The sequence below is a fragment of the Leptodactylus fuscus genome, chromosome 2 (genome assembly GCF_031893055.1).
Source record: "Leptodactylus fuscus isolate aLepFus1 chromosome 2, aLepFus1.hap2, whole genome shotgun sequence".
Lineage (NCBI taxonomy): Eukaryota > Metazoa > Chordata > Amphibia > Anura > Leptodactylidae > Leptodactylus > Leptodactylus fuscus.
This window is the reverse complement of record NC_134266.1, coordinates 60,662,754-60,689,993: the sequence shown is the minus strand read 5'-3', so window position 1 is coordinate 60,689,993 and position 27,240 is coordinate 60,662,754. Positions and strand designations below refer to the sequence as shown.

General features: G+C 42.6%; 1 protein-coding gene across 6 annotated transcripts in view; it reads right to left on the bottom strand.

Moving 5' to 3' along the window:
- SGSM2 (small G protein signaling modulator 2) overlaps window positions 1–27,240 on the bottom strand; it is a 268,214-nt gene that overhangs the window by 56,511 nt on the left and 184,463 nt on the right. For all 6 annotated transcript variants that reach the window (XM_075263816.1, XM_075263817.1, XM_075263821.1 and 3 more), the window contains exons 4-5: window positions 11,803–11,964; window positions 90–157 (exon numbers count right to left, since the gene is read on the bottom strand). In XM_075263816.1, coding sequence (XP_075119917.1) covers window positions 90–157; window positions 11,803–11,964 — 230 coding nt within the window. The remainder of the gene's footprint in view (window positions 1–89; window positions 158–11,802; window positions 11,965–27,240) is intronic.

Below are 27,240 nucleotides of genomic sequence, written 5' to 3'. Positions count from 1 at the left end.
TATATAGTCCTTACATGAATCGCATTTTGTAAGAAAGGTATTACTTATTATTAGAATATTATATGACATTTTATCTTATATATCCTCACCTAGAAGAACAGCCAGGATTGGACCACAAACTGGATCAGCCATCAAAGATTCTTTCTCGTAGTATTTACTGTGAAAAGGAAAATAAACGAACAATTATGTAAATGTATTCATCATCATCATATTTACTAATGACCATAAAGAAGAAACTGAAGAGCAATTTATAACCTGGGTGTTACAGATATGTCAAGTCACCCAGGAGTCTCCCAGTTTTCAGGCCCACAACGTGGCCTTCTTTCGACGTACATGAGACTAAAGACTAACACTATTCCAATGGGGGAGTGGGCCACATTGGCTGTCATAGAATATTTGTCTCATATAGATAATAGCCAAAGACTGTCACTGTGTACATACCAATACCATAACAGTAAATTCAATACAATACTGTGTAACGCCTAATCTTCTACATCCTACATACACTATGGGATATCTGATCACTAGACTATTCCCTTTAATAATGCTTTATTAGTGGCAAATACACACTTGTAGGCTCTGTGACCCGATTTCACACAGTAAAACCCATGTTAAAGTATTATTAATCTGTATTTTCACCAAATTTATTCGAAGCTCATCATTTGATTGCAGCTCCATGCTGTTGTGAGTGAGCTGCAATCATCTCACCCCCATGCCCTGCTCCTAGTGTCTGGAGACTTCAACCATGTCTCAGCATCCACTCTACCAGGCTTCACACAGTATGTAACCTGCCATACAAGAGACAACAAGACGCTGGACTTGCTCTTTGCCAATGTAAGGGATGCATATAACTCATCTGCCCTACCACCCCTAGGCAGATCAGATCACAACCTGGTACATCTGTGACCCACATACATTCCACTGGTGCGCAGAGAACCGGCGGTTACCCGTACCGTGAAGATTTGGTCAGAGGGAAGTGTCGAGTCTCTAAGGGACTGCTTTGATATAACTTTATGGGAAGTGTTTCAAGACTCATTTCCAGAGGACATTGAGGGACTCACACATTGCATAACGGACTACATTAATTTCTGTGTGGACAGCACGGTACCAACTAGGAAGGTGAGGTGTTTCTCCAATAACAAACCATGGATTAACTCTGAGATTAAAACTCTCCTCAAGCAAAAAAAGAGAATTTTTAGGTCTGGGGACAAAGATGGCCTGGGGGCGGTTCAGAAACAGCTGAGACAATTGATCAGGGAAGGGAAAGCCAACTACAGACGGAAGATGGAGCTACAGATGGGGGAGGGTAGAATCTCTGAGGTGTGGGACAGCCTTAAGGCAATTTCAGGACACAAGGAAAAGACAAGGCACCGAACAGTAGGGGACAGGAAGTGGCTTAACGAGCTTAATCTATTCTTCAATAGATTCGACTCCAAGCAAATGCTCCCCCCACCAGCATGTCAGCTAACCGCCCTCCCCTCACACACCAAGACCCAACCCCCACCGACCTGCGGTCAACTGCAATCTGACTATCTGATCCTGCAGGAGTCTCAGGTGTGTAAGGAAATGAAGAATATTAGAGCGAACAAAGCGGGGGGACCTGATGGTATAAGCGCAAGAGTTCTTAAAATGTGCAGTGACCAGCTGTGTGGTATTATAACGCACATGTACAATATGAGCCTGAAGCTGGGGGTGGTGCCTCAGTATGTGAGAGCCCAGGACTGTGTGTCTGACACTGTGATCTGTAGTACGGGGGCACCTCAAGGTACAGTTCTTGCCCCATTCCTCTTCACACTGTACACTGCTGACTTCAGGCACAACTCATCCAGCTGTTACTTACAGAAGTACTCCGATGACTCTGCTATAGTCGGCCTTATCACTGATGGCGATGATAGGGAATACAGAGACTTAAACCGGGATTTTGTTGAATGGTGCTAGCTGAACCAGCTCAGGATTAATGCTGGGAAGACCAAGGAGATGGTGGTGGACTTTAGTAAACGGAGAGGTGCTCCGACCCCGGTGGAGATCCAAGGAACATGTATTGAGATAGTCAGGACCTATAAGTACCTGGGCGTGCTCCTCAATAATAAACTAGACTGGGCTGATCACCTGGAGGCGCTGCACAGAAAGGGCCACAGCAGACTCTACCTGCTCAGGAGGCTGAGGGCCTTCGGAGTCCAGGGGACACTTCTTAGGGCCTTCTTCAACTCTGTGGTTGCCTCAGCCATCTTTTTCGGTGTGGCCTGCTGGGGAAGCAGTATATCAACCAGGGACAGAAATAGACTTGACAGGCTGATCAGGAGGGCCAGCTCTGTCCTGGGGAGCCCCTTGGACCCAGTACAGGTGGTGGGTGACAGAAGGATACTGTCTGTGGTGACCTCCATGCGGGGGAACAAATCCCACCCCATGTATGGGACCCTGATGGGACTTGGCAGCACTGTAAGCGACCGTCTGCTTCACCCCAAGTGTGAGAAGGAGCGCTATCGCAGGTCCTTCCTTCCAACCGCGACCAGGCTGTATAATCTACATCAGACCAAACGAAGAGCTCTCCGCACAGAGAACTAATGATTATGAGGATGATCATGAGGTCTTCCTCTCTCTCTTCTGTTTTTCCTTAGCTGCCATGGACTCCTAGTATATCTTCTCTTCTCAGCTTATCTGTGTCTACGTCTGTAACATATTACTCTGTATTATCCTGTATCTGTATTACTATGCTGCTGTAACACGCTGAAATTTCCCCAAGGTGGGACTATTAAAGGATTATCTTATCTTATCTCTTATCTTGTTGAATAATATACTCTTTTAAAAGAGGATTAACATTTCAATCCATAAGTGAATAATTCCTTCTAAGCTACTTAGAGGAAGTTGTATGGATCTGACTGAGCTAGTATCACAGTATAATGGCCTCCAAATAAAAAATGGGCTTCACTACTTGTTTCTTCTAATTGGAATCAATATTTCATTACAGCAATGACTTCATATGGAAGATAAAGTAATACAGTAAATCCGAAAATATGAAACACATTTATTTCTTTCCTTGTACAGATGTAGTGTCGCTTTGAAGGAAGTTTCCAGTATGACAGGAGGCAGCAAATGGCTGGGAATCAGAAGCTCTTATACTCACCTCTACTGATCCCCTGCTGCTGCTGTTCTGACAGTGCCTGGGTCTTGTTGTGCTCCATTTCTTGCACCCATTCTGTATCCTGAGGCAGGTCACTGCAGCAAGGGAGGACTGCTCTGTTGTCAGGTAACTGGGCCCAGTCCAGCTTTGCTATTAGACTATACAGTCTGCATAGTGGGCCCAGGCACAAAAAGTTTTTGTAATATTAACCCCCAAAGTAGGCTGGCTGGTGTTTCTGGTTATGAAATGGGTATTCCCAGTGAGGATGTGGGTGTGGATAAGGAGGGGATGAAGTCTCCTAGAATTTTGTTTGCAACTATGACTTTGGGTGCTGCCACCCAGTGCTCCAAACGCAGATATAACTGCATTCAGTGCTGGGGCCACAGGTATGTTCACTCATAAGTAAGAGGCAGCAGTCAATTCCAGGTTATTTCTCATATAGTAATAGGAACGCTAGCAATAAATGGTCTGTAATCAGTGTTTTACTTATAAGTGAACGCACCTCTAACCCCATCACAGAATCCAGCTATGGCTGCTTTCACAACACTGTGTGGCACCACCCATAGTGGCACTATTACAGACTATCAGTCTGGGTTATTGGATAACCAAACACTTGCTCTATTGAACCTTCCCTGCTTTACTGCACGGAGATGCTTCTCAGCGCATGTTTCACCAATATATTTTGGATTTCTAGGTTTCCCTATAACTACTGGTGAAACAAGGAATGGCTGGGCCCCTAGGCAAACATTTGACATGCCCCCACCCGCACAAAGTGCATTCCTGCACACACAATTATGATCCATAGTGGCCATTACATACACTATTATGCCCCATAGTGGCCCCTGCACACACTATTATGCCCCATAGTGGCCCCTGCACACACTATTATGCCCCATAGTGGCCCCATGCACACAGTATGATGTCCCATAGTGGCCCCTGCACACAGTATTATGTCCCATAGTGGCCCCTGCACACACTATTATGCCCAATAGGGGCCCCTGCACACACTATTATGACCCATAGTGGCCCCCGCACACAATATTATGCCCCATAGTGGCCCCTGCACACACTATTATGCCCAATAGGGGCCCCTGCACACACTATTATGCCCCATAGTGGCCCCTGCACACACTATTATGCCCCATAGTGGCCCCTACACACACTATTATGCCCAATAGGGGCCCCTGCACACACTATTATGCCCCATAGTGGACCACCCATGAACAATTATTATACTCTGGGGTCTTTTCAGAGTTGTGGTCAAAGTCTGGCCACTTTTGGGTAGGGTCAGAGTTGCACAAAAATTATCAACTTTGACTTTGAAATAAAATCATTAAATTGGAATTGTATTATATAATTATTGATACTGTATAATTAATTACATGCATTGTTTTTTGCATATATACTTTCAGAAGAATTCACTAGTTTTTGTGAAATAGAGGTGCTTTACTGCTTTTGTCTAATCATGACTTTCAGCCATTTATGAAGAAGTCAGAGTTGAAGTGGACTATGGAAAACTAGAGACCTTACAGACGTTGAAGTCTGTGGTTTGCCCTACACAATTTCACAGCCCTGGAAATGGCAACACAATTTATTTCTTCATGGAGCCACTTCAGCATCTACTACTGCTAATCTTCCCATCTTCCTTCCCTTATCTTTGTGGATCTCATTATGAGTGATGTACACCAAGGATGGGTATAGCTAAAAATAAAATGAAATCCCAGTGAAAAACCTTTGCTGTAAGTTTCGTAAAGGTCATCCACTGATATTGCTCTGCAAATTGCTGCAGATTTGTGGTGCGGAGTTCTCACATAATATCTCTTGGTAGGCTGCTCTGGATTTCCTGACGCTACCCGCAGATTATTTCCACTTGCACCTAGAACCATTTGTCATATAATACAAACTTTGATAATCCTGTTGGTAATGATCAGATATCCCATAGTGCATGTAGAATTTTATAAGTAAACTTTGGCAGAATTTGTTCTTGTAGTTACACATGGAAGAAGGTAAGAAGACTCCTAGGACACAATGGTTATATACATTACAAGTTATACGTACATTTACCTATAGTGGTAACTGTAGTGATTTGTATCAGGCTATATACTCTGCATGAAGCACACTGCTGGATGGATAGGGAACTCTGATGTGTTCATAGAAGGCTTAGGGCTCATACGAAAACTGTACTTTGCTCTCTTTTTTTAACTTAAATTTATTAATCCTGAGATCAAATGGAGGATTATATTACTAAATAATTAATTTATTCACTGGATCATAGAAAGCAGCTATAACGCTACTGTTAGTAAATGTGGCCCACTGAATCTGTAACATACATTGTACAATGTACTTCCTAGCAGGTTACGTTGGTTGTGTGCCATAATAATGAATGCATAGATTTGTCAATTTAATACAATTATTAATATTCATTAATAAAGCCACAAATTGTATTGCAGTTTCTGACTGCAGTGCTCATATTCAGAAACTTTTTTATTGTGTGTTTTTGTAAATTTTAGTAGTTGGACTCTGTTCATCTCGCAACAATGGCAGATACTGGATGGCGACCACTAACAACAGCCATTACAGTGTCCATAAGGGTTACCAATTAGTTAATTTAGCCCCAGAATGGCAGATTCACCTTCTGGTTATGGTCTCGTATTGTGCTGCCCATATGTGTGGCCCTGTACAGAATCCATTTTTCATTTTTTTTGTTAACATGTATGTTGAGAAAGCTCCAATGTACGAGCTAAATGTTGTCTTCATAGTGGTCTATTACTCAGACAGAAGTAAAAAAAAAAATAGTGTCAGTGTAAGGCCTAGTTCACATCTGCGTTGGTATTCCATCCAGGGGAGTCCGCATGAGGACCCATCCCCCGAACGGCATACCGAACGCAACTGCAAGCAGTGTGCCAGTGAAAGCACACAGACCCCATAGACTTAAAGAGGGTCCATGTGCTTGCCGCCAGATCTCCACAGGAATCATGCGGACAGGAAAGTATTTCACAATCTATTTTCCTGCCCGCATGATTCGTGCAGGCAGTGCACAACAAGCACATGGACATCATTATAGTCTATGGGGTCCGTGTGCTTTTACTGCACATTGTTTGCGGTTGCGTTCGGTATTCCGTTCAGGGGATCCCCATGCGGACTCCCCGAACAGAATACCAAATGTAGATGTGAACGAAGGGTAAGTCAGTATACAAAAAAAAAAAAAAGATAAAATACGCTAACATAAAAAATAAAATCTAACTTGACTATACTATTCCATCCTGTGGAGTCCAATAAAAAACAAATGTATAGAATTAACAGATGCCATAGTAGCCTATGGGTATCTCAGAGACTATAGTATAGTTGTGGCTACTATAGTATACAACTATAGTAGCCACAACTGCAGTTATTAAGAATACTGTAAGTATCAGACTGCCTAGCATGTAAACAATCCTGGGAGCTGCATGTTCTAAAACAGCTGAGCTGTCCATTTTAAAGGGGCTCTATCAGCAAAATTATGCTATATGAGCCCCACATATGCGTGAATAGAGAAGCTGATGCTGCAGAGCGACCAGACCCTGGTGATGGCGCTCACACAATAGACGTCTCCAGGAGACCCCGCCTGAATCTGGCAAAGAACTTATATCTCCCTATCTTATAAAAATGAATTCTTGTCTGTCTGTCTGTCTGTCCATCCGTCTGTCTGTCTGTCTGTACTCTAATGCGAACCAAACGACTGGACCGATCTTCACCAAATTTGGTACAGAGATACTTCAGGTATCCGGGAAGGTTTAAGACAAGACTCCAACTCGCTCGGACGTACCGTTGCTGAGATATAGCATTCCAAATACAGTGCCCCCCCCCCCCTTAGCCAATACAAACCTGCAAGTCTTTCACTCATATTCCAACTGCAATACACACGGTCACTCCACATGCACAATACAACACTGATATCCAAACTGAGATACACGCATCAGAGGATTAGATACACAGATCAGCACACAGTATCACATGCCAGAGGATTAGATACACGGGTCTGCACACAGTCCCACACACCAGAGGATTAAATACGCATTTCTGCACACAGTTCCACACACTGAAGGATTTGATATGTGCATTTGCACACGGTTTCACATGCCAAAGGATTAGATACAGGCGTCTACACACAGTTCCACACTCCAGAGGATTAGATACGTGCGTCTGCACACATTTGTACACGCCATAGGATTAGATACACGCGTCTGCACACAGTTCCACATTCCAGAGGATTAGATATGCGCGTCTGCACACAGTTCCACATTCCAGAGGATTAGATACACGCATCTGCACACAGTTGTACATGCCATAGGATTAGATACACACGTCTGCACACAGTACCACATGCAGTAGGATTAGATACGCGTGTCTACACATAGCTCCACACGCCAAAGGATTAGATATGCACGTCTGCACACAGTACCACACGGGGGAGGATTAGATACGCGCGTCTACACACAGTACCACATGCCACAGGATTAGATACGCGCATCTACACACAGTACCACATGCCGGGGGATTGGATACGCGCGTCTACACACAGTTCCACACGCCGTAGGATTAGATACGCGCCTCTTCACACAATACCATACAGGGGAGGATTAGATACACGTGTCTTCACATAGTTGTACACGCCATAGGATTAGATACACGGGTCTGCACACAGTCCCACACACCAGAGGATTAAATACGCACTTCTGCACACAGTACCACATGCCATAGGATTAGATACGTGCGCCTGCACACGGTTCCACATGCCGAAGCATTAGATACAGGCGTCTACACACAGTTCCACACTCCAGAGGATTAGATACACAGATCAGCACACAGTATCACACGCCAGAGGATTAGATACACGGGTCTCCACACAGTCCCACACACCAGAGGATTAAATACGCATTTCTGCACACAGTTCCACACACTGAAGGATTTGATACACGCGTCTGCACACGGTTCCACATGCCGAAGGATTAGATACAGGCGTCTACACACAGTTCCACACTCCAGAGCATTAGATACGTGCGTCTGCACACATTTGTACACGCCATAGGATTAGATACACGCGTCTGCACAGAGTACCACATGCCATAGGATTAGATACACGCGTCTACACACAGCTCCACATTCCAGAGGATTAGATACGCGCGTCTGCACACAGTTGTACATGCCATAGGATTAGATACACGCGTCTGCAGACAGTACCATATGCAGTAGGATTAGATACGCGCGTCTAATCATAGTTCCACACGCCAGAGGATTAGATACGCGCCTCTTCACACAATACCACACTTTGGAGGATTAGATACGTGTCTCTGCACACAGTACCACAAGCCAGAGAATTAGATACATGTCTCAGCAGACAGTATCACACAGGGGAGGATTAGATACGCGTGTTTACACACAGTACCACACAGGGGGAGGATTAGATACGCGCGTCTACACACAGTTCACATGCCGTAGGATTAGATATGCGCACACAGTACCACATGCCGGGGGATTGGATACACGCCTCTACACACAGTTTCACATGCTGTAGGATTAGATACGCGCCTCTTCACACAATACCACACAGGGGAGGATTAGATACACGTGTCTTCACACAGTTGTACACGCCATAGGATTAGATACACGCGTCTGCACACAGTACCACATGCCGTAGGATTAGATACGTGCGTCTACACACAGTACCACATGCCTTAGGATTAGATACACACGTCTACACACAGTACCACACGCCATAGGATTAGATACACGGGTCTGCACACAGTCCCACACACCAGAGGATTAAATACGCACTTCTGCACACAGTACCACATGCCATAGGATTAGATACGTGCGCCTGCACACGGTTCCACATGCCGAAGCATTAGATACAGGCGTCTACACACAGTTCCACACTCCAGAGGATTAGATACACAGATCAGCACACAGTATCACACGCCAGAGGATTAGATACACGGGTCTCCACACAGTCCCACACACCAGAGGATTAAATACGCATTTCTGCACACAGTTCCACATGCCGAAGGATTAGATACAGGCGTCTACACACAGTTCCACACTCCAGAGCATTAGATACGTGCGTCTGCACACATTTGTACACGCCATAGGATTAGATACACGCGTCTGCACAGAGTACCACATGCCATAGGATTAGATACACGCGTCTACACACAGCTCCACATTCCAGAGGATTAGATACGCGCGTCTGCACACAGTTGTACATGCCATAGGATTAGATACACGCGTCTGCAGACAGTACCATATGCAGTAGGATTAGATACGCGCGTCTAATCATAGTTCCACACGCCAGAGGATTAGATACGCGCCTCTTCACACAATACCACACTTTGGAGGATTAGATACGTGTCTCTGCACACAGTACCACAAGCCAGAGAATTAGATACATGTCTCAGCAGACAGTATCACACAGGGGAGGATTAGATACGCGTGTTTACACACAGTACCACACAGGGGGAGGATTAGATACGCGCGTCTACACACAGTTCACATGCCGTAGGATTAGATATGCGCACACAGTACCACATGCCGGGGGATTGGATACACGCCTCTACACACAGTTTCACATGCCGTAGGATTAGATACGCGCCTCTTCACACAATACCACACAGGGGAGGATTAGATACACGTGTCTTCACACAGTTGTACACGCCATAGGATTAGATACACGCGTCTGCACACAGTACCACATGCCGTAGGATTAGATACGTGCGTCTACACACAGTACCACATGCCTTAGGATTAGATACACACGTCTACACACAGTACCACATGCCGTAGGATTAGATACGCGCGTCTACACACAGTACCACATGCCGTAGGATTTGATACACGTCTACACACAGTTCCACACGCCGTAGGATTAGATACGCGCCTCTTCACACAATTCCACACGCCGTAGGATTAGATACGCGCCTCTTCACACAGTACCACACGGGGGAGGATTAAATACGTGTGTCTGCACACAGTACCACACGCCAGAGGATAAGATAAGCGCGTCTGCACACAGTACCAAATTCCGTAGGATTAGATACGCACGTCTGCACACAGTACCACATGCCGTAGGATTAGATACCCACGTCTACACACAGTTCCACATGCCGTAGGATTAGATACGCGCCTTTTCACACAATACCACAGGGGAGGTTTAGATACGTGCATCTGCACACAGTACCACATGCCAGAGTATTAGATACGCGCATCTGCACACGGTTCCGCACGCCAGAGTCATTAGATATGCGCGTCTGCACACAGTTTCACTTACTGGAGGATTAGATACGCGCCTCTTCACACAATACCACACGGGGAGGATTAGATATGTGCATCTGCACACAGTACCACACCAACAAGGATTGGATACTTGCATCTAAACACAGTACTACACGGGGAAGGATTAGATACAGCTTTACTCCAGGTATCCATAACAACTGATCACAGGTTTTTCACTGACATCCAAAATGAGATACACATAATCGCATGACGCTTATGGACATACACACAAACAGCATACAAAATACACCAGTGCAAAATTGGACAATTCTTATGGGGCCACTACACAAACATAAAATGTAATATACCCGTGCGAAGCCGGGTCCTCCCTCTAGTATTATATATAATACACAGGGTGGAGATGCCGGGTGACTGTACCGATGTGAAACAGACAATAAACAAGAACAAAGAAAAAAAGGCTATTCAGTCACCGCTAATGTTATTTTAACACCCCCCCCCCATTTTAAAATAAATGCATAAAACCATATATGTAAATTATACTTACCATGCACGGTGGGCGGTCATGCACTGTCCGACGTCATCTTCTGGCACATCTTCTTCTTCTTTCGGCGATGCCCTCCGGTCTTTGCTCTTCCCCGGCTTCATCGTCCTCTTTTTCCAGTGGGATTGGTTCAAATCTGGCACATGCGCAGTATCGCTTGTCTCAAGGACACGAGCGTACTGCTATTGAGAAAAATGGCGCCAGAACGTGCGCAGTAGCGCTCCGGAGGGAGCGCTACTGCACACGCGCCGGATTTGAACCAATCTCATAGAGCCCCTTTAAAATTCATGGTCTGTGCTATTGATATTCCATTCATTTTTAAAAGGTGGATATAAGGGTATTCCAGTTCCTTTGTATTGATGACTAAAGAATATGAGACCACTGGGGGTCCAACACTGATGACAACCGCTGATCAGCAGTTTGATGGGATTTGTAAGGCTCTGTGACCCCTTCACCATTTCCATCGCACACCATCTGTTTATTACTGCAGACTGTAATAACATTGCACAGCTGCTGTAATACTGAAGGAGTCCCGAGTGTTTGACCCCCATGGATCTCTTATTGATGGCGTATCCTGAGGATAGATCATCAATAAGAGGTAACTGGTATACCCCTTTGGAGAAGCTAGTCACTGAGGGGTCTCCAACCTATCTTTCCACTCCTGACAACCCATTATCATCTGTATAAGAGTCCACAGCCTGGGAAGCAGTAGGCCAAAGCGCCAATTCCGACTCCTTCACAGAGGTCAGACAAACAGTAAAGCTCCCCTAATACAGGAAAAGTTTTTTGTTTTTTTTATTGATTCCTTTAATGCAATGTATAAGTCAGTATACAGTTATGGCTTTAAAAAAGAAGCTTACGTTATCCTTACCTGCTATTATCTACAATGTACTGCACAATTTTATCCAGAACTTTCTCTATCAGTGCAGTGCGGACCCATATGTGCTTAAGGGCCTGCGGGGTGAGTGTGACCGCCCTGCTTGTGGTTGAGTTTTGCCTTTTTAAGGAATCCTGGCCATTAGAGAAATTCTTCCTAGGAGAAACAGATATTCAATCATGTTAATACTTTAGGGGTCATTCACATCATGTTCTTAACATATTTTTTATGTATTTGTTTTAACAGATGCTGAAAATATGTACAATCTATGCTATAGAGAGAGAGAGAGAGAGAGAAAACATTATCATTTTTCTTTTCTATCCTATATACTTATTTGTCCTAGAAATTCTATTGTAGAAAAACATACACATTATTTTTAAAGGAGTGGCCCAGGAATTAGTCGGGGGGGGGGGGGGGGGGGGTGATGGTGGTCACTGGAATTAGTCTGGGGTGGTGGCGTTTTGTTATTTTGCTTTGTTTTTTATTTTATATCTGCCCTGGGCCCCTCCGGAGCCTATCCAATTCCTGGACATCCCCTTAAAGTATTTTTTTTTTTTATATCACATATTTGCACATGAAAAGATATTTCTCCACAACATGGGATATTGGGCCTTGCCTTCCTCTAGACCAGCATAGTAGGGTTACAGGTTGGATTTGATGACCCTTTATATATTTTTTAAACCTAAGCTTAAAGGAATTGTCCAGTTGATAATTTAAAAAAGGTCAAAATGATAATGAAACACAACAGAAGAGATACCCGAAATCACTGAGCACCTGCAGTCCGATTGACACTTCGGGGTCCTGGTCTCTCACAATACACACGAAATAACCACAGTTCTAATGGATGGTTGCTAGTCAGAGACCTCATTTCCTGAGTGTCAAAATGCTTATTGTTAATGTATTTATGAGGTTCAGATGTTAAACCTCAGTATGAACTGTAGAAGACTATTTGATCCTTATAACACCAAACACTGGAGAATTCTTCCTCTCTGTAGTAAAAATAATTTCAAAATAAAATGTAAGAGCAGCACCTGCTTGTTGGTGGATCAGATGATCCTATCTACTGGTGGCCTGTCTGGGACATCTCACATAACCACTGGACCCAACACCTCTTAACTACTAAGTCAGAATGGCCCAGACTGCAGGCAATGAATCAAAGCGACCATCCTGCTTCTCTCCAATGATACACCCCCTAAGTTTGTCAACAGAACAAAATGCCTTCAAGTGATTTGTAGAGAGATGTCTAGCAGCCAGTTGACAATCTCTCACCAAGAGATACACTACCCAAAAGTAGTCTCTGAGAGCCTTTGTGGGGGAAGCACTTTTACTCCCTCTTGTGGGAAGACCTAGTATCTAATCCGACCTCACCTGTAATGCTTGACATATCTATCTGAAATACAACTGCATGTTGAGTTTTGCAGCAACCTGACTTTTCTACCGGTGTGTGTTATTTTTTTGTCAATGAGTGTACAATAATAGTCTGGTTACCGCTCCTGAACTTCTCATATGTAAGAACATTCATGACCTAGAGAACCCATTTTATTCCTCACTTATGCTAATTCTATCATTAATAAATTGCCAGTAAATGTCTGAAGATCACAGAACGCCACCTGACAAGTTGTATTATCATCACACAACACCATTACAATACTTCTAGCAACCTGCAGGCTGTATTGTAGATCTACAGCAATTACAGTGTGCGATGTGTGTGGATAATAATAGCAGCATTGGCATAACAAAACATTCAGAATTAGACTCCATTAAAGAGACAAAAACATTTTCCTTGGACTTTTTAGTGTCTGTTTTTCATCTTTCCCATCTTTAATTCAGAGCCCATTTAAAGTAGCTAATGTACCATAATGACTCTCATGTGAGAATGATGTCATACAGGCAAAGCGCAAATAAGTCCGTGAGTATCTGAAGCCTGGGCTATGGTTTAAGGTTAACAAAGTTTATTTTACATTCATTCTATACACTTGTTAAAGTGTGTAACAGCCTTTCCTTTCATATATTTGGCCGTTTTATTATTAATTACACTTGTTAAAGTGAGTCTAACACCACTAAAATTGTATTTTATTTTTATGTATTTAGCTTACTTATATGTATACCCCTTACAGTATATGCTGTTGTAGGGATAGTGGACTTACCTTATTTGTGTCAAAGGGCACTCTTGCGGACGAAAAACCCCCCATTTAATTCATATGGAAATTAGATGTTTGGTGCACCTGATGTGTGACCAGCCTACCTAAACCCATTTTCGCCTGTAGTCACCACCAACCACTGTCCTCCAACATAAAGATTAAAAAGTCCTGGTTGTGGGATTACACTTTGACATAAAAATGGTATGTTCAGTAGACTCCCTTTAAATGAATAAAATGACAGTATTCCAGTTTACTATTGATGATAACCATATATATAAGACATATTAATAATGATATATATATATGGTATTTTTTACTTAAACACTTTATTTTTGCACTTTTTTTTTCTTTTTATTGCAACATGACGATTTTTGTTTTTGCCTTGACACACTTCCTCAACATGTGTTGTGAAGATCAGACTTTGGGTGCATTCACACGGAGTAACGTGCCGCGTGATGTGGCACGTATACGGTGTGAGACTTTGCGCGCCGTAAAAGCTCCCATTGATTTCAATGGGAGCCTGCATCCTATATGCTGCGTTATTTTGCGGCATATACGATCCAGGCTCCCATTGAAATCAATGGGAGCTTTTACGGCGCGCAAAGTCTCACACGCTGTTATACGTGCCACATCACGCGGCACGTTACTAAGTATGAATGCACCCTTTGATAGATCTCTGCTCTTCAACCCTTTCCCACTGCAGCCACTTTTCTATTTTCCTTCGACAACTCTACTTTTCCACTAACAGAGCTGTATGAGGGCTTGCTTTTTCAAAGACAGATTATACCTTATTGTGGTACAATTTAATATTCTACTGGGAAGCTGCAAAACATTTCAGAACGAGGGAATTTTGAAAAAAAACTGCATTTGCACGATTTTCTTTTGGGTTTTGTTCGTATAGAATTCACTGTGCATCCAAAATGACATGTTGCCTATATTCAGTGGGTTGCTACAGTTACGGTAGAACCAAATTTATATAGTTATTTGTTTGTTTTATTGTTTTAATACCTTAACAAAAATCCAGAACTTTGAAAAAAAACCCATTTTCATTGACATCTGAACTTTTATATATTTCCTTATACATTGCTAGGTAAAGCATCTTTGTTGTGGAGCCAGTTGTACATTTTGTTTATTGCATTGGAGCACTGAAATGGTGTTCTAGGGGTCCTGAACTGAAGCCCCCCCTTAGATGCGACTCTCGCAGTTCCAGTCTACTCTGTCCAATACTATAATGCCTCATGTTTTCAGGTTTTGCTCATTTTAGTCAACCTAATACTGAGTAACGTTGATGGCTAATAAGTCTCTAGTAGTAAATTAGAAGTTGACTCTTTTCACCAAGCCCATCATCATGGAAAGTTTTACCTAATTCCAATAAAGTTCTTAATAGAATTGTAAACACGTATTTATAACCATTCCTTGCTACCATAGAGAGACCACTACCCCCAGCCGCCATCAAGATTGATTTCCAAGCTAATAAGGCATTTCTCGCAAACTGCACATTCATTTATCTTAATATCCTTCCACACTAGACAGGAAAGTATATTAGCAATGTCTAGCCACATTGGGAAAGTCAGCATTAATCATTTCAGTAATACAACTCTATTCCGGGGGCTGAGACATTATTTGTACAGATATGTCACACGTCACTGGTTAATGAACTACAATAATTAGAGTATTTTAATACTTTCATAAACTTCAAAAGTTCAGTAGATAAAAAGGGTTTTCCTGAATATTATCATTAGGATAGGCTATCTGTTATGGTGAGATGTAAGGCCTCACAAAAAGCAATAGCAGGAGCTGGCTGATAACTGCGAGCAGTAGAAACAGCTGGAATTGGACCAGAACAATGGACAGACAACTCTAATATGAATCTGGCATAAGGCTACATACACATCTGATTTGGGCTGTCCATTGTTATGACTATTGAAGGACCAGAACAACAGACAGGCGGACCACTAACATAGCAGATACATATGGAGACTAATGGACCCCATTGACTATAATGGGATCTATCTGCTGTCCCTTATTTTTAAACTGGAACAATAGACAAAAAACTTGAGCATGCAGGAGCTTTTCATCCGTCCATTTCAGGCTCTAGAGAAAACTCCACTGCAGGTGTGAACATAGTCATTGCAAATCAATCACAGTTCCACAATTTTACAATGGGGTGAAACCAAAGCAATCAATTCATTGTCGTGATCACATGTCTGGTGTTGGGTCACATGTCCTAGATACAGACAAATGTTCGTCATGTAGCTTTACAGTAGAAGTCCTTGCTATGTGGACATTATTAGAAGTATCAGAAAGATATCAAGAGCAAATATATGAGACTGAACTTGATCTCATGGCAGGCAGCAGTTTGCTACATATATCCCCTACTGTGAGAAAATATTACATAGTACATGGCATCTGCTCCGCAAACACAAAACTACTGAAGGATGAGCCCCTGAGCACACATTTCTGGCTTTGGGTCCAAACCAATTAAGTATCTGAGCTTTCTCAGTATGCACAAGAGTATAACATGGTTTAAAAAGTAAGACATACTTTTTCCAGATGGGAGAAATCTTAATATTTTATGACATTAGGAAATGCACACAATGTTTATATGAACCATAGGAGCAGTCACTGTCGTATGAAACGGCCTTAACAATTTACATGACTATAACCAAACCGCCATAATCTCTATAGTATTCCATTAAATATATATGTTTCTTAAATTGGAATGTGTAGAACATAGCAACGGCAAAACCCACATGGCAAGAATATCCATCAGTTATCAATATTGGCCAAAGCGTCAACATAGAACAGATGCAGATCGCAGCGGAGCTGTGTTGTAATATGGGAGCATGAAAATAAAGATGTCTGTATCACCGCAGAACAGACGGACACGAGGAAGATAATGAGAAAACTTGGACAAGTCAGAAAGGCCTCATTCACAATAGTCTTAGATTATAGGTTTCCATATAGGGCAAGAAGTATAATAAAAATACTAAAAAGCTTATTTTGAAATCAGCTTTTTTGAACACGTTCCACTAGTACAGAAGTTATGCCTTAGGTTGCAGTGGGTATACACTTTATATAGATGTAAATGGAGACGTAACATGAAGCACCTGGACCATGATGCAAAATGTGTTCCAGGCCCCACAACTATAATGTATCTGCTAAAATAGTCATCTCCTTAGGGCTGGGCAGTGTTATCCCCACCCCTCTCGGGCTCTGGCTGTGATCTTCGTCCTCTTCGGGTCTGTTAGTGGTGACATGGGATCATGAGACAAAGACACAAGCGAGACATCATCAGTCTATAACATCATTCAGGAGGCGTGAAGAGAACCAGAAGCAGAGCCAGAGCGCAAGGGAGGTGGCTGACGCCTTGTTCACATCTGCGTTCGGTATTCCGTTTGGGGAGTCCGCATGGGCCCCCCACGAACGGAATACCAAACGCAATTGCAAGCGCTGTGCAGTAAAAGCACACAGACCCCATAGAGTATAATGGGTCCGTGTGCTTGCCGTGCACAAATCATGTGGACAGGAAAGTAGATTGTCCACATGATCCCTGCGGAGATCTGGCGGCAAGCACACGGAGCCCATTATAGTCTATGGGGTCTGTGTGCTTTCACTGGCACACCGCTTGCAGTTGCATTCGGTAGTCCATTCAGGGGGGTCCTCATGTGGACTCTCCCGGACAGAATACCAACGCAGATGTGAACGAGGCCTGACACTGTTTTTTGTTTGTTGACCTCCCATGGGCTCCTGCTAGTCACACTCTAGGCTCTTAAGAGACCCCAGAATATAACAGCAGTTCTGGTTAGGTCTGACTGAAACCGTTGGATCAACTCCCGACATTCGCTCAATCATACTTTAAAAGGGGTGTAGTTTTTACAGGAGTTCTTTCGTTATGGTAACTTATTGATAAGTTTTCATTCGCAGGGGTCCTAATCATGGGGTCCCACAGAGATCAGGAGGACAGGAGACTGAAAGTCCAAGGCATTTTATGAATGGTGCACCAATGTGCTGGTGTTCCGGGCGCTCCATTCACTTCTATGGGGCTGCGGGCACTGACGGAGATTACAGTCCTGGAAGTCCCACAGAAATTAACGAAGCGCTGGTTACACAATTGTACCAGCTTAGGGGGTCTCCTGACCATTGGGGGGTCCCCAGCCAGTATGGTGTTCAGACTTTCCAGCATTTTGTAGGTACCTGCCTAAAATCTTTGCACAATTCTGTAAATCTAGTTCCCTTTCACAATATTCTCAAGTCAATAATATCGTCATTCACAAATCTTTGCTAATAATCATTTTCATTATGTCCCGCAGCGTTTGTAATAAATCTTGAAGCTTTATTAATGTCACTGTTTTGAACATTTATGGAATCCCACTGGGTTGCGCAGCAGGAGTCACATGGGGACATGTTAATCATACCAGCGTCATCTGCCGGGATCGCTGTCTCATCTCCATAGGATGCCAGATGTCTCTTTGAGGAATATATTCTTTACTTTTAAATGAAGTCACATTGAAATATCTTTGAGTCTGCAATGAGCGGAGTAGTTTGCGGAATAATTTACGTATGTGAAGTTATCATATTACTGTGATGGAAATATATTTTTCCTGTAGTATGATATAATCTACTGCACCTTATTTTTCATCTCGATATTCTTCAAACACAAAAATTTACACAGGGTTAGAATCTCCAGGACGTCTTGTGATGACTGGAGACAGATGTCATATTGTACATCACACCGCTATGCAAAACCAATTAGCAGATCTGTGTGCGCCCTCTGCTAAATTGTAGGTACATGAGAATTAACGGGAACCTTCAATGTCAACACGGTGTCTGATATGCAGGGATATTACCAAGCAGATTCTAGTAGAAACTGAACAGATGGATGTATAGTTTTGTTGGAGATGGAAAAGATTCAACTTAACTTGTATTTTATTTGTTTACAGTCCTGCTATTTTTTTTTAGGAGTCAAGTAGGCGGTCCTATTCAATGACTGGCAGCTTTTCCTGTACGTCTATATAAACAGAGTTAGCTGTCTATCATGAATACAGGAATATGAGGAAAGGAGGGGGGGGCTTCAACAGTTGGGGCGGATTAAGGGTACCACTGGCCCTGGGCTGCTCAGAAAGCTCAGGCTTCCCCTTCACTCCAAAGATCCCTGTGGCAGAATAATGTCCCATAATTGCCATTTCACACATTATAATGTCCCATAATGACCCCTCCATACACTATAATGTTCCAAAATGGCCCTTCCACACACCATAATGATCCATAATGATCCCTCCATACTGTATAACGTCCCACAACACCCTTCCACACAGTATAATGTCCCATAATGGCCCCTCCACACAGTATAATGCCCCACAGAGGCCTCTCTACTCAGTAAAAATTTGCCATATTGACACATACATTAGGGTGAATGAATAGATTCTCATTACGAATTTTCCCAAAATTTTGGAAACGGCCAAACATAACATTTTTTGGCGTTCGCCACCCACAATAATAATAATAATAAATTTTATTTATATAGCGCCAACATATTCCGCAGCGCTGTACAATTTGTAGGGTTCAGATACAGACAGATACAAAACAAAGAACGTCATTTCACACAATGGGACTGAGGGCCCTGCTCACAAGAGCTTACAATCTATGAGGTAGAGGGGATGACACAAGAGGTAGGAGGGGCGGCATTGCTTATACAGTGTTCAGACAATTTTGTAATAGAGGTTGCAGCCATTACACAAACAAAGCTTTATGGGCCATCACTAGTAGTGTCCTTTAACATGTGGATAGAGCATGGACAAATATGTTAGGCTGAAAAGGCATCAAGAAGGGTTTGCATTAGGAATTGTGATAGGCCTGTCTGAAAAAATGCGTCTTTAGTTTGCGTTTGAAACTGTAGAAATTGGGAGTTAATCTTATTGTCCGGGGTAGAGCATTCCAGAGAAGTGGTGCAGCTCGGGAGAAGTCTTGTATACGAGCGTGGGAGGTTCTGATAATAGAGGATGTAAGTGTTAGGTCATTGAGTGAGCAGAGAACACGGGTTGGGCGGTAGACAGAGATGAGGGAGGAAATGTAGGGAGGTGCGGCATTATGGAGAGCCTTGTGGATGAGGGTGATAACTTTATATTTTATTCTATATTGAATGGGCAGCCAATGTAGCGACTGGCACAGACCGGAGGCATCGCTGTAGCGTCTAGCCTGGTAGATGAGCCTGGCCGCTGCATTCAGAATAGACACAAAATACTATATAACTCTTCAGACCCCAGAGTAATTAGAGACCCAGGGGAGAATAGCAAACATAACAGTGTTAACTCTCCTGGGCTCTGATGCGTCCTCTTCGGACTGCTGTCTTTGGGCATCTTCAATTATGTCACAGACATCATGTGGGTCAGGCTGGCATTGTGATCCATGATGACATCAACGTAACACACATCTGTTATGTCAGTCTGAAGCGCTGACGACAGCGGGGAGTCGCACTGGACCCAAGGAAAGGTGAGCAACAGTTTTTTCTGTTTCTGACCTCCCCTGGGACTCTAATCATTATATAATTTCTTCAGACCCCATAGTATAACAGTTCTTGGGTTATTGGGTAGTGAACCTCAAAAATTTTGGGTTCTGCCGAACCTGAAATTTTTCTAATATTTACACCAAACGCTATGTGACATTATACTGTTTGGAGGGGCCACTATGGGAGATTATACTGTGTGGAGGGACTGCTATGAGACATTATCCTGTGTGGTGGGGCCTCTATGGGGCGTTATACTATGTGCAGGGGCCACTGTGGGACATGGTGTGTGTAAATGGGGCGTTATGCCATGTGGGGGCCAGGAAAGGAGATGCTGCTCTATGCTGTTTGGGGATGGGGACAAATCAAAAGTTTTCTATGGGTAGTTACTTCTACATTTTCTAGAGATGTCTTTCTTATTCTCCATTGCAGCTCCATTTCCATGAAAATCAGAGTCTCATACTTAAACAAATTAGCTAAAAAGAGTTGTAGGAGAGTTTCTTCTCCTGCCAGGACTTTGCTCTCCGCTCTAGATAACTGTGGGTCTCTGCAAGTACAAAGCAGTACTATTATGGCAATGAATGTTAACTATGTGCTTATCATTATGTAATAATCACCCAATATGCAGTAATCTGATGCTGTAAAGGTAAGACCTTCACTAAGATTCTCCTTTGGGTAAGGTGAAATCTTGATGCTATGAAACACATATAAAATGACTAGGCTCTCTTAGCTTCAGTAATTATATTTTGCATGAAGCTGGGACTGGGATCTATGGTTATGCGTGTTTGATCTAATGCTAAAATACGTTTTCACAAGGAAGTACAAAATATCATGTATCATATGCTATGATAGACAGCTGTGAGATAACATTTACTTCTTATCTGAGGCCACTGGGACATTAAAGTTAAAACACTATTATACATGTAGCATATATTTAATAAGACAGCTTATCATACAGATACAGTATTGACTGACTTTGAGATGGGAAACTTGAAAGCCTATGTAAAACCTCACAATGAATATGCACCTTTTAACACCATGTTTTTAGATACAGAACTTCAAATTCCTTGCATTGATGTAAAATACTTATATTTGGAATCTTAACAGATTTTCCTTCTGCAGGTTCTTCCTCTAATTTTCAGTTGTTCCTGAGCTAGGGCAGGGGTGGAAAGTATCTGCTATGCAGTCCCCAATACACTGCACTAAGAGAAAACAAGAGCTTCTGCATCCTCTCATTCACACAAAAGCAGCAGCAGAATATAGGACAAACCTACAGAACTGATTACAGAACTACATAGTACAGAACTAATGACAGTACTAATGTAAATCGAGCACTAGGGTGAGATAGAAAACTTACTATTTGCTGTAGCATATTTGATAACAAGTAGCTATCACTAGGGGGAGTGTAGGATCTTATTACATACTATCATATTACTAACTTGGATTTAGCATCTCCATTCTAGTACAATCCGCAGGCAATTGTTGGGATTAGTGATGAGCGAGTAGTATTCAATCGACTACATCGATGCCTTAAGAATGCGTGTAAGCAGCTGAACACCAAGGGGTTAATCGCATCGAATATTCGGCCGCTTACACGCATTCCTATGGCGGCGAGGTATTCGATCGAATACTGCTCGCTCATCTCTAGTTGGGATGTCAGTTGAGGATTTTCTACTCTGAATAAGAAAAGACAGAGCTCCCACCACTATTAATTCATTTAAGAAATTAGGGATTTTGATCCTTTTAAGAAAAAAAAATGTTTTAGGGCTGACATTCACGTTAAATATAGCTCTGGGGAATGTTGATGCGTGTTATGGCTAGTACGTGGTCTGAGAAAGATTCTCTTTGGTGTTCTGTGCCCTTGTATTAGGGCTTATTCACAAGACAATTGAATTCAATGAGTATATTCACATGGCCTTTTTTTCATGGCCATCAAAAAACCACCATGCACTCTTTATCCATGAAAAGGGACATAGATAGTGCCATGTGAGTAGACCCATTGAAATTGAGGATATTCATGGCCCTGCAATGGTTGTTCCAAAAATGGCCTTTGCATGGCTATTATTCACTGGTATGTGACTAAGGGTCATCCATGCACTTGCACAGACAGATACGACCTTTTTTCACGGATATTATGTCTGAAAAAAAACATCACGGTCATGTGCATAATGCCTCAGACACAATGCAGTGCATCTGTTTTTTTTTCAGAGTTCCTTTAAGGACAGACTTAGTTTTACATTGCCCCTAATATTGTATTCATGAAGTGACTCTGAATGTATCCCTGTGTAATTGTGACTCAACGAGGAAAAAAATCATGAAAAAAAGTGTTTACAAATGTTTCGGTTTCATGAATACATTTCACAAGTCATCAAAGAGAATGAAAAAGGAAACTACAGCGGTTTATTCACCCAGGGCTCTGCTCTGCTGTGAATGGTCCTGACAGAGCAAGTTATTTCTTCAAAGAAAACATCATTAGCATTAATGACATTAATTAGTCCTTCTTCTTGCTGCGTCTGCAAGTAATATACTTCAAGGACAATAAAATATTTCAACCATAACTACTGGTAATAATGTTTCACTTGCAGCTTTATACTAAACTTACAAAGCACAAGTTATCGCTGCGTACGAGACTCCGTTGCAAAGTTCCCAGAAATCGGCAGACAAAAAAGTTCTACATGGGTTTTTCATCCACCGCTTTCAGTTTACAAACATTAGACACAAAACAGACCCCAATATAGTCAATGGAGGGCAAAATATTGCCAAATATTTTATGTGAATCCAGATAGGTCAGGATCACCGGAATGAAAGCTCTCTGAATCAAAACCTCTCTTGTGAATCAGCACCTAGTTAAGGATAGCAGTCAAAATGCAAAACTGAATGGGAAGTCATACTGGGGTCTAAGAATGGGTGGGGGAGCCATAATGGGCTCTAGGAATAAGAGGGGAGCCAAGCTAGAATTTGTTATGAGAGACTGAGCCGTGGTAGGGACTAGAGATGAGCGAGTACTGTTCGGATCAGCCGATCCGAACAGCACGCTCCATAGAAATGAATGGATGCACCTGGTATTTCCGCTTGGATGTAGCCGGTGCGCTTAACCCCCCGCGTGCCGGCTATGTCCATTCATTTCTATGCGAGCGTGCTGTTCGGATTGGCTGATCCGAACAGTACTCGCTCATCTCTAGTAGGGACCAGTAATAAGTGGGGGAGCCCTGCTGGGGTCTAGGATTGAGAGGGGAGCCAAGCTAGAATTTGTTATGAGAGACTGAGCCATGGTAGGGACCAGTAATAAGTGGGGGAACCATAATGGGGTCTAGGAATAAGAGGGGAGCCAAACGAGAATTTGTTATGAGAGACTGAGCCATGGTAGGGACCAGTAATAAGTGGGTGAGCCCTGCTGGGGTCTAGGATTGAGAGGGGACTACCTGGAAATAAGAAATAGAATGGTCACCATGTGAACTAAGAATCAGGGGTGACGTACTGGTATGTATGCATTTGTATGACTTGTATATTTAGTACCAGAGCTACTGTATTAGTCCTAGGACTAGTCCTGGTTTTGTGGGAAAGGCCTATGTGATAAAATATGTGATACAATATGATTGTATTATTGATACTTTTTGGGGTTGTACATGTTTTCTGGAAGTCTATCCTAAGACCACCCCCATAAGTGACCATTTTTGTATGCAAATTTAGTGGTCAACTAAAAGAGGTTTCTTTGCACATTAATTCCAGGTGAAGCTGACGATTTTGGTGGAGCTGGCTGACCATGACTATAGAAGCCTCAGGACTCTCCCCAACGGCAGATGTTGGGGTGCATGCCCCATTCTTGTGTCCTCAGGAAACATGTCACTACTAGAGGTGACTGGCAGCAGCTTTTGGGCTTCTCAATGAGAACATATGCATGTTTGGCTGAGCCAAATGTCCATGTCTATGGGTGGCTCAGCAGGCAGTCATCTGAAGTGTATGGTGAACTTATTTTAGAAAGTTGAGGAAACTCCAGGGTCAAAATAACATTCATAGGAATTAAAAGACAGCACGCTAACTTCCCTTGTCATAAGAAAACCTCACACCAGTCAAGTAGCACGATGGTCTGTAGAGACAGATGCATGACAAGTTAGAGATGTGCCAGGTAGACAGCTGTTGGGGACAGCAGGTGACAGCACTCATGTTGGTGACACATGCTGGCATTATGTTCGCTGCCACTGTTCTTTAGTACACACTTACGATTTCCTTTTCTTTTTCCCTGACAGTCACTTCAGTAAAGCACAAGGCACAAAAACCACATCTGTTCTCCATCTCTAGGGCAGTGAATCCCTAAAGCGTGAATGTCCAGGTACAAAAGCTAATGATGTATTTTTTTTAGAAAACTGAAAACTCATCTTGACAGCTTTGTGCAGTCTCTGTAATGTAAATTTATGACAATTTTCCAAGAGACACGACAAACCTGAGTAAGTTTAGAAAGTTGGAACTATTGGAAGAACTACCAAAATTCAGAACAAAGACCCGCTAAATGGGGATGCAAAGCTGCTTTTAAGGGGATACCTCAATGAAAAGATATATTATATATAAATAGATCTATATATATTTATATCCACGGGGAGAGCCGGGGTGGGGTAAAATAAAAACAGATACTTCTTCAGTCCTCCACTGGGCCCTCCATTCCATTTGATGTCCATACTGGTCAGGCCAGAAGTGAAGAAGCTTAGGCGAATGCTGCAGCCTTATACTATACGTATCAGTGATATAACCCAAAAGGTGACCGCTGAGGCCAATTTAACTGGAAAACCCCTTTAAGGATGTTGTAGCTTTTCATATATAATATACGGCTTTGTATAGATCCACACAAAACACATCTCAAAAGATGGGTAAAGAACTTGTGTAGTGATAACTATGCATTCACAGAAACACAGCGGTCATAGTGCTTGTGAATTTACAGTGCCACCCTTGCCAACAGGCTGTATCTGGCATTGCAACTTAGCCTCATTCACTTTAATGTATATATTGTTATACAAACGGTTCAGATAAATGCAAATATAGGATTACTACTGGGACAATCTGGGCATCTATTGTAGGCTTAATCTCTAAAATGCTGCATGCTATCCTCTAAATGCATTTGCTCTATATAGATGATTATATATACAATGCTTTTCCTTTCTCACAGTGGATTTTACTGGCTCCATCCTTTATCTGAGGAATCCCTGAACCTCTCTGTACAGTACCACAAAAGTACATTTCCAGTTTCTGAGACCACTGCCATGCCAAATCCAGCTACACCTATATGTTATGACTCGTCCTGCTTCACACTTCTGCCTGTGTCCATTAAAAGGAACAAAAGTTCACAGATTGTAATATATGCTAAATTCCCACAACATAAGTTTCACTGAAGGAGGACAGACAGTCCACTACGGGAATAAACTAATGTAATAAAACTTCACTTTTATTGTTTACTTCATTAAAAAGACGCCAAAAAAAGTTAAACGTTCACCACCACACTAACCATTTCACTTATAATGAGAGAAATGTTAAAGGGGAAGAGCCCTAACAGGGAACTACTCCATTTGTCACCTATGGCTACCTCCCTAATGATATAGTTCAAGAGTGGTCATACACATAGAGCTATGTCCCAACGGGATCCGTATAACGGCTCCACAGCAAATTCCTCCACCCCTCTGAGGCTACTGGCCTAACGCCACACCAACAGAGAGGGGAGGTACTGATGGCCAGATCCCCGACCAGAAACGCCACTGTAAATGACTCACATATATATAACTGACCCTACGCGTTTCATCTTACAGATATAAAGACTCATCAGGGGTCTACAGATCTCACAAGCAGAAGTAGTCAGAACTGCTTCTCTATTGATAGACGGTATGGTGAGCTGACCGTCAGCAGGACTGCCGCTGTAACATTCAGAATTCAGAATTTTTGTGGCGTCTTTTTAATGAAGTAAACAATAAAAATGAAGTTTTATTACATTACTTTATTCCCATGGTGGACTGTCTGTCCATTAAAAGGGTTTCGCATGAATAAAACCATACTTCAGTTTGTAAATAACTAAAAGTTAAACATGTTTAAAAATATAAGAAATGTGAAATACTGCAGAATGTTAAAGATATTCTCTAACCATTTTAGTAGCGACAGTCTTTTGTCTGGATAGCTTGCCAATGGATACAATCATGAATACAGGATTTCTATAGTCTGGCACTTGTCAGAAATCCAGCCACATGATTTCCTTATTGTGCCCAGCTTCCTGCATTCATGGTTTTAATCATTGGCAACTGATCAAGACAAAAGATGACTGGAGAAAATCTTCAACTTTTCTAGTTACTTATAGTTGTCAAAATGCTTAACTTTTAGTTGTCTACAAATATGGTATGTACAAAAAGTACAAAAATGACTATGGTACTGGATAAACCCCTTTAAAGAGAACCTTTCTTGTCCTCTGGTACATGCTGTTTTATATACCGCTAGAAAGCCGACAGTACGCTGAATTCAGCGCACTGTCAGCTTTCCCGTTATGTGCCCTGGCGCAAGAGATATCGGTGCCGTTACCGATATCTCTTCACTGACAGTTTAGCTGGGTTGCGAGCAACATCGCCATGCTGCTACTTGTCCATAGCTCTGTACTGTCAGAGGGGGCGTTCCTTACTGCCCAGTGATGACGCTAAGCCGTGAGGATTTCCCTTAGTACTAATCTATGGATGAGTACTAATCTATGGGGGGGGGGGGCACGTTGCTCACAGGTTAGCGTCATCACTGGGTGGTAAGGAACACCCCCTCCAACAGTAC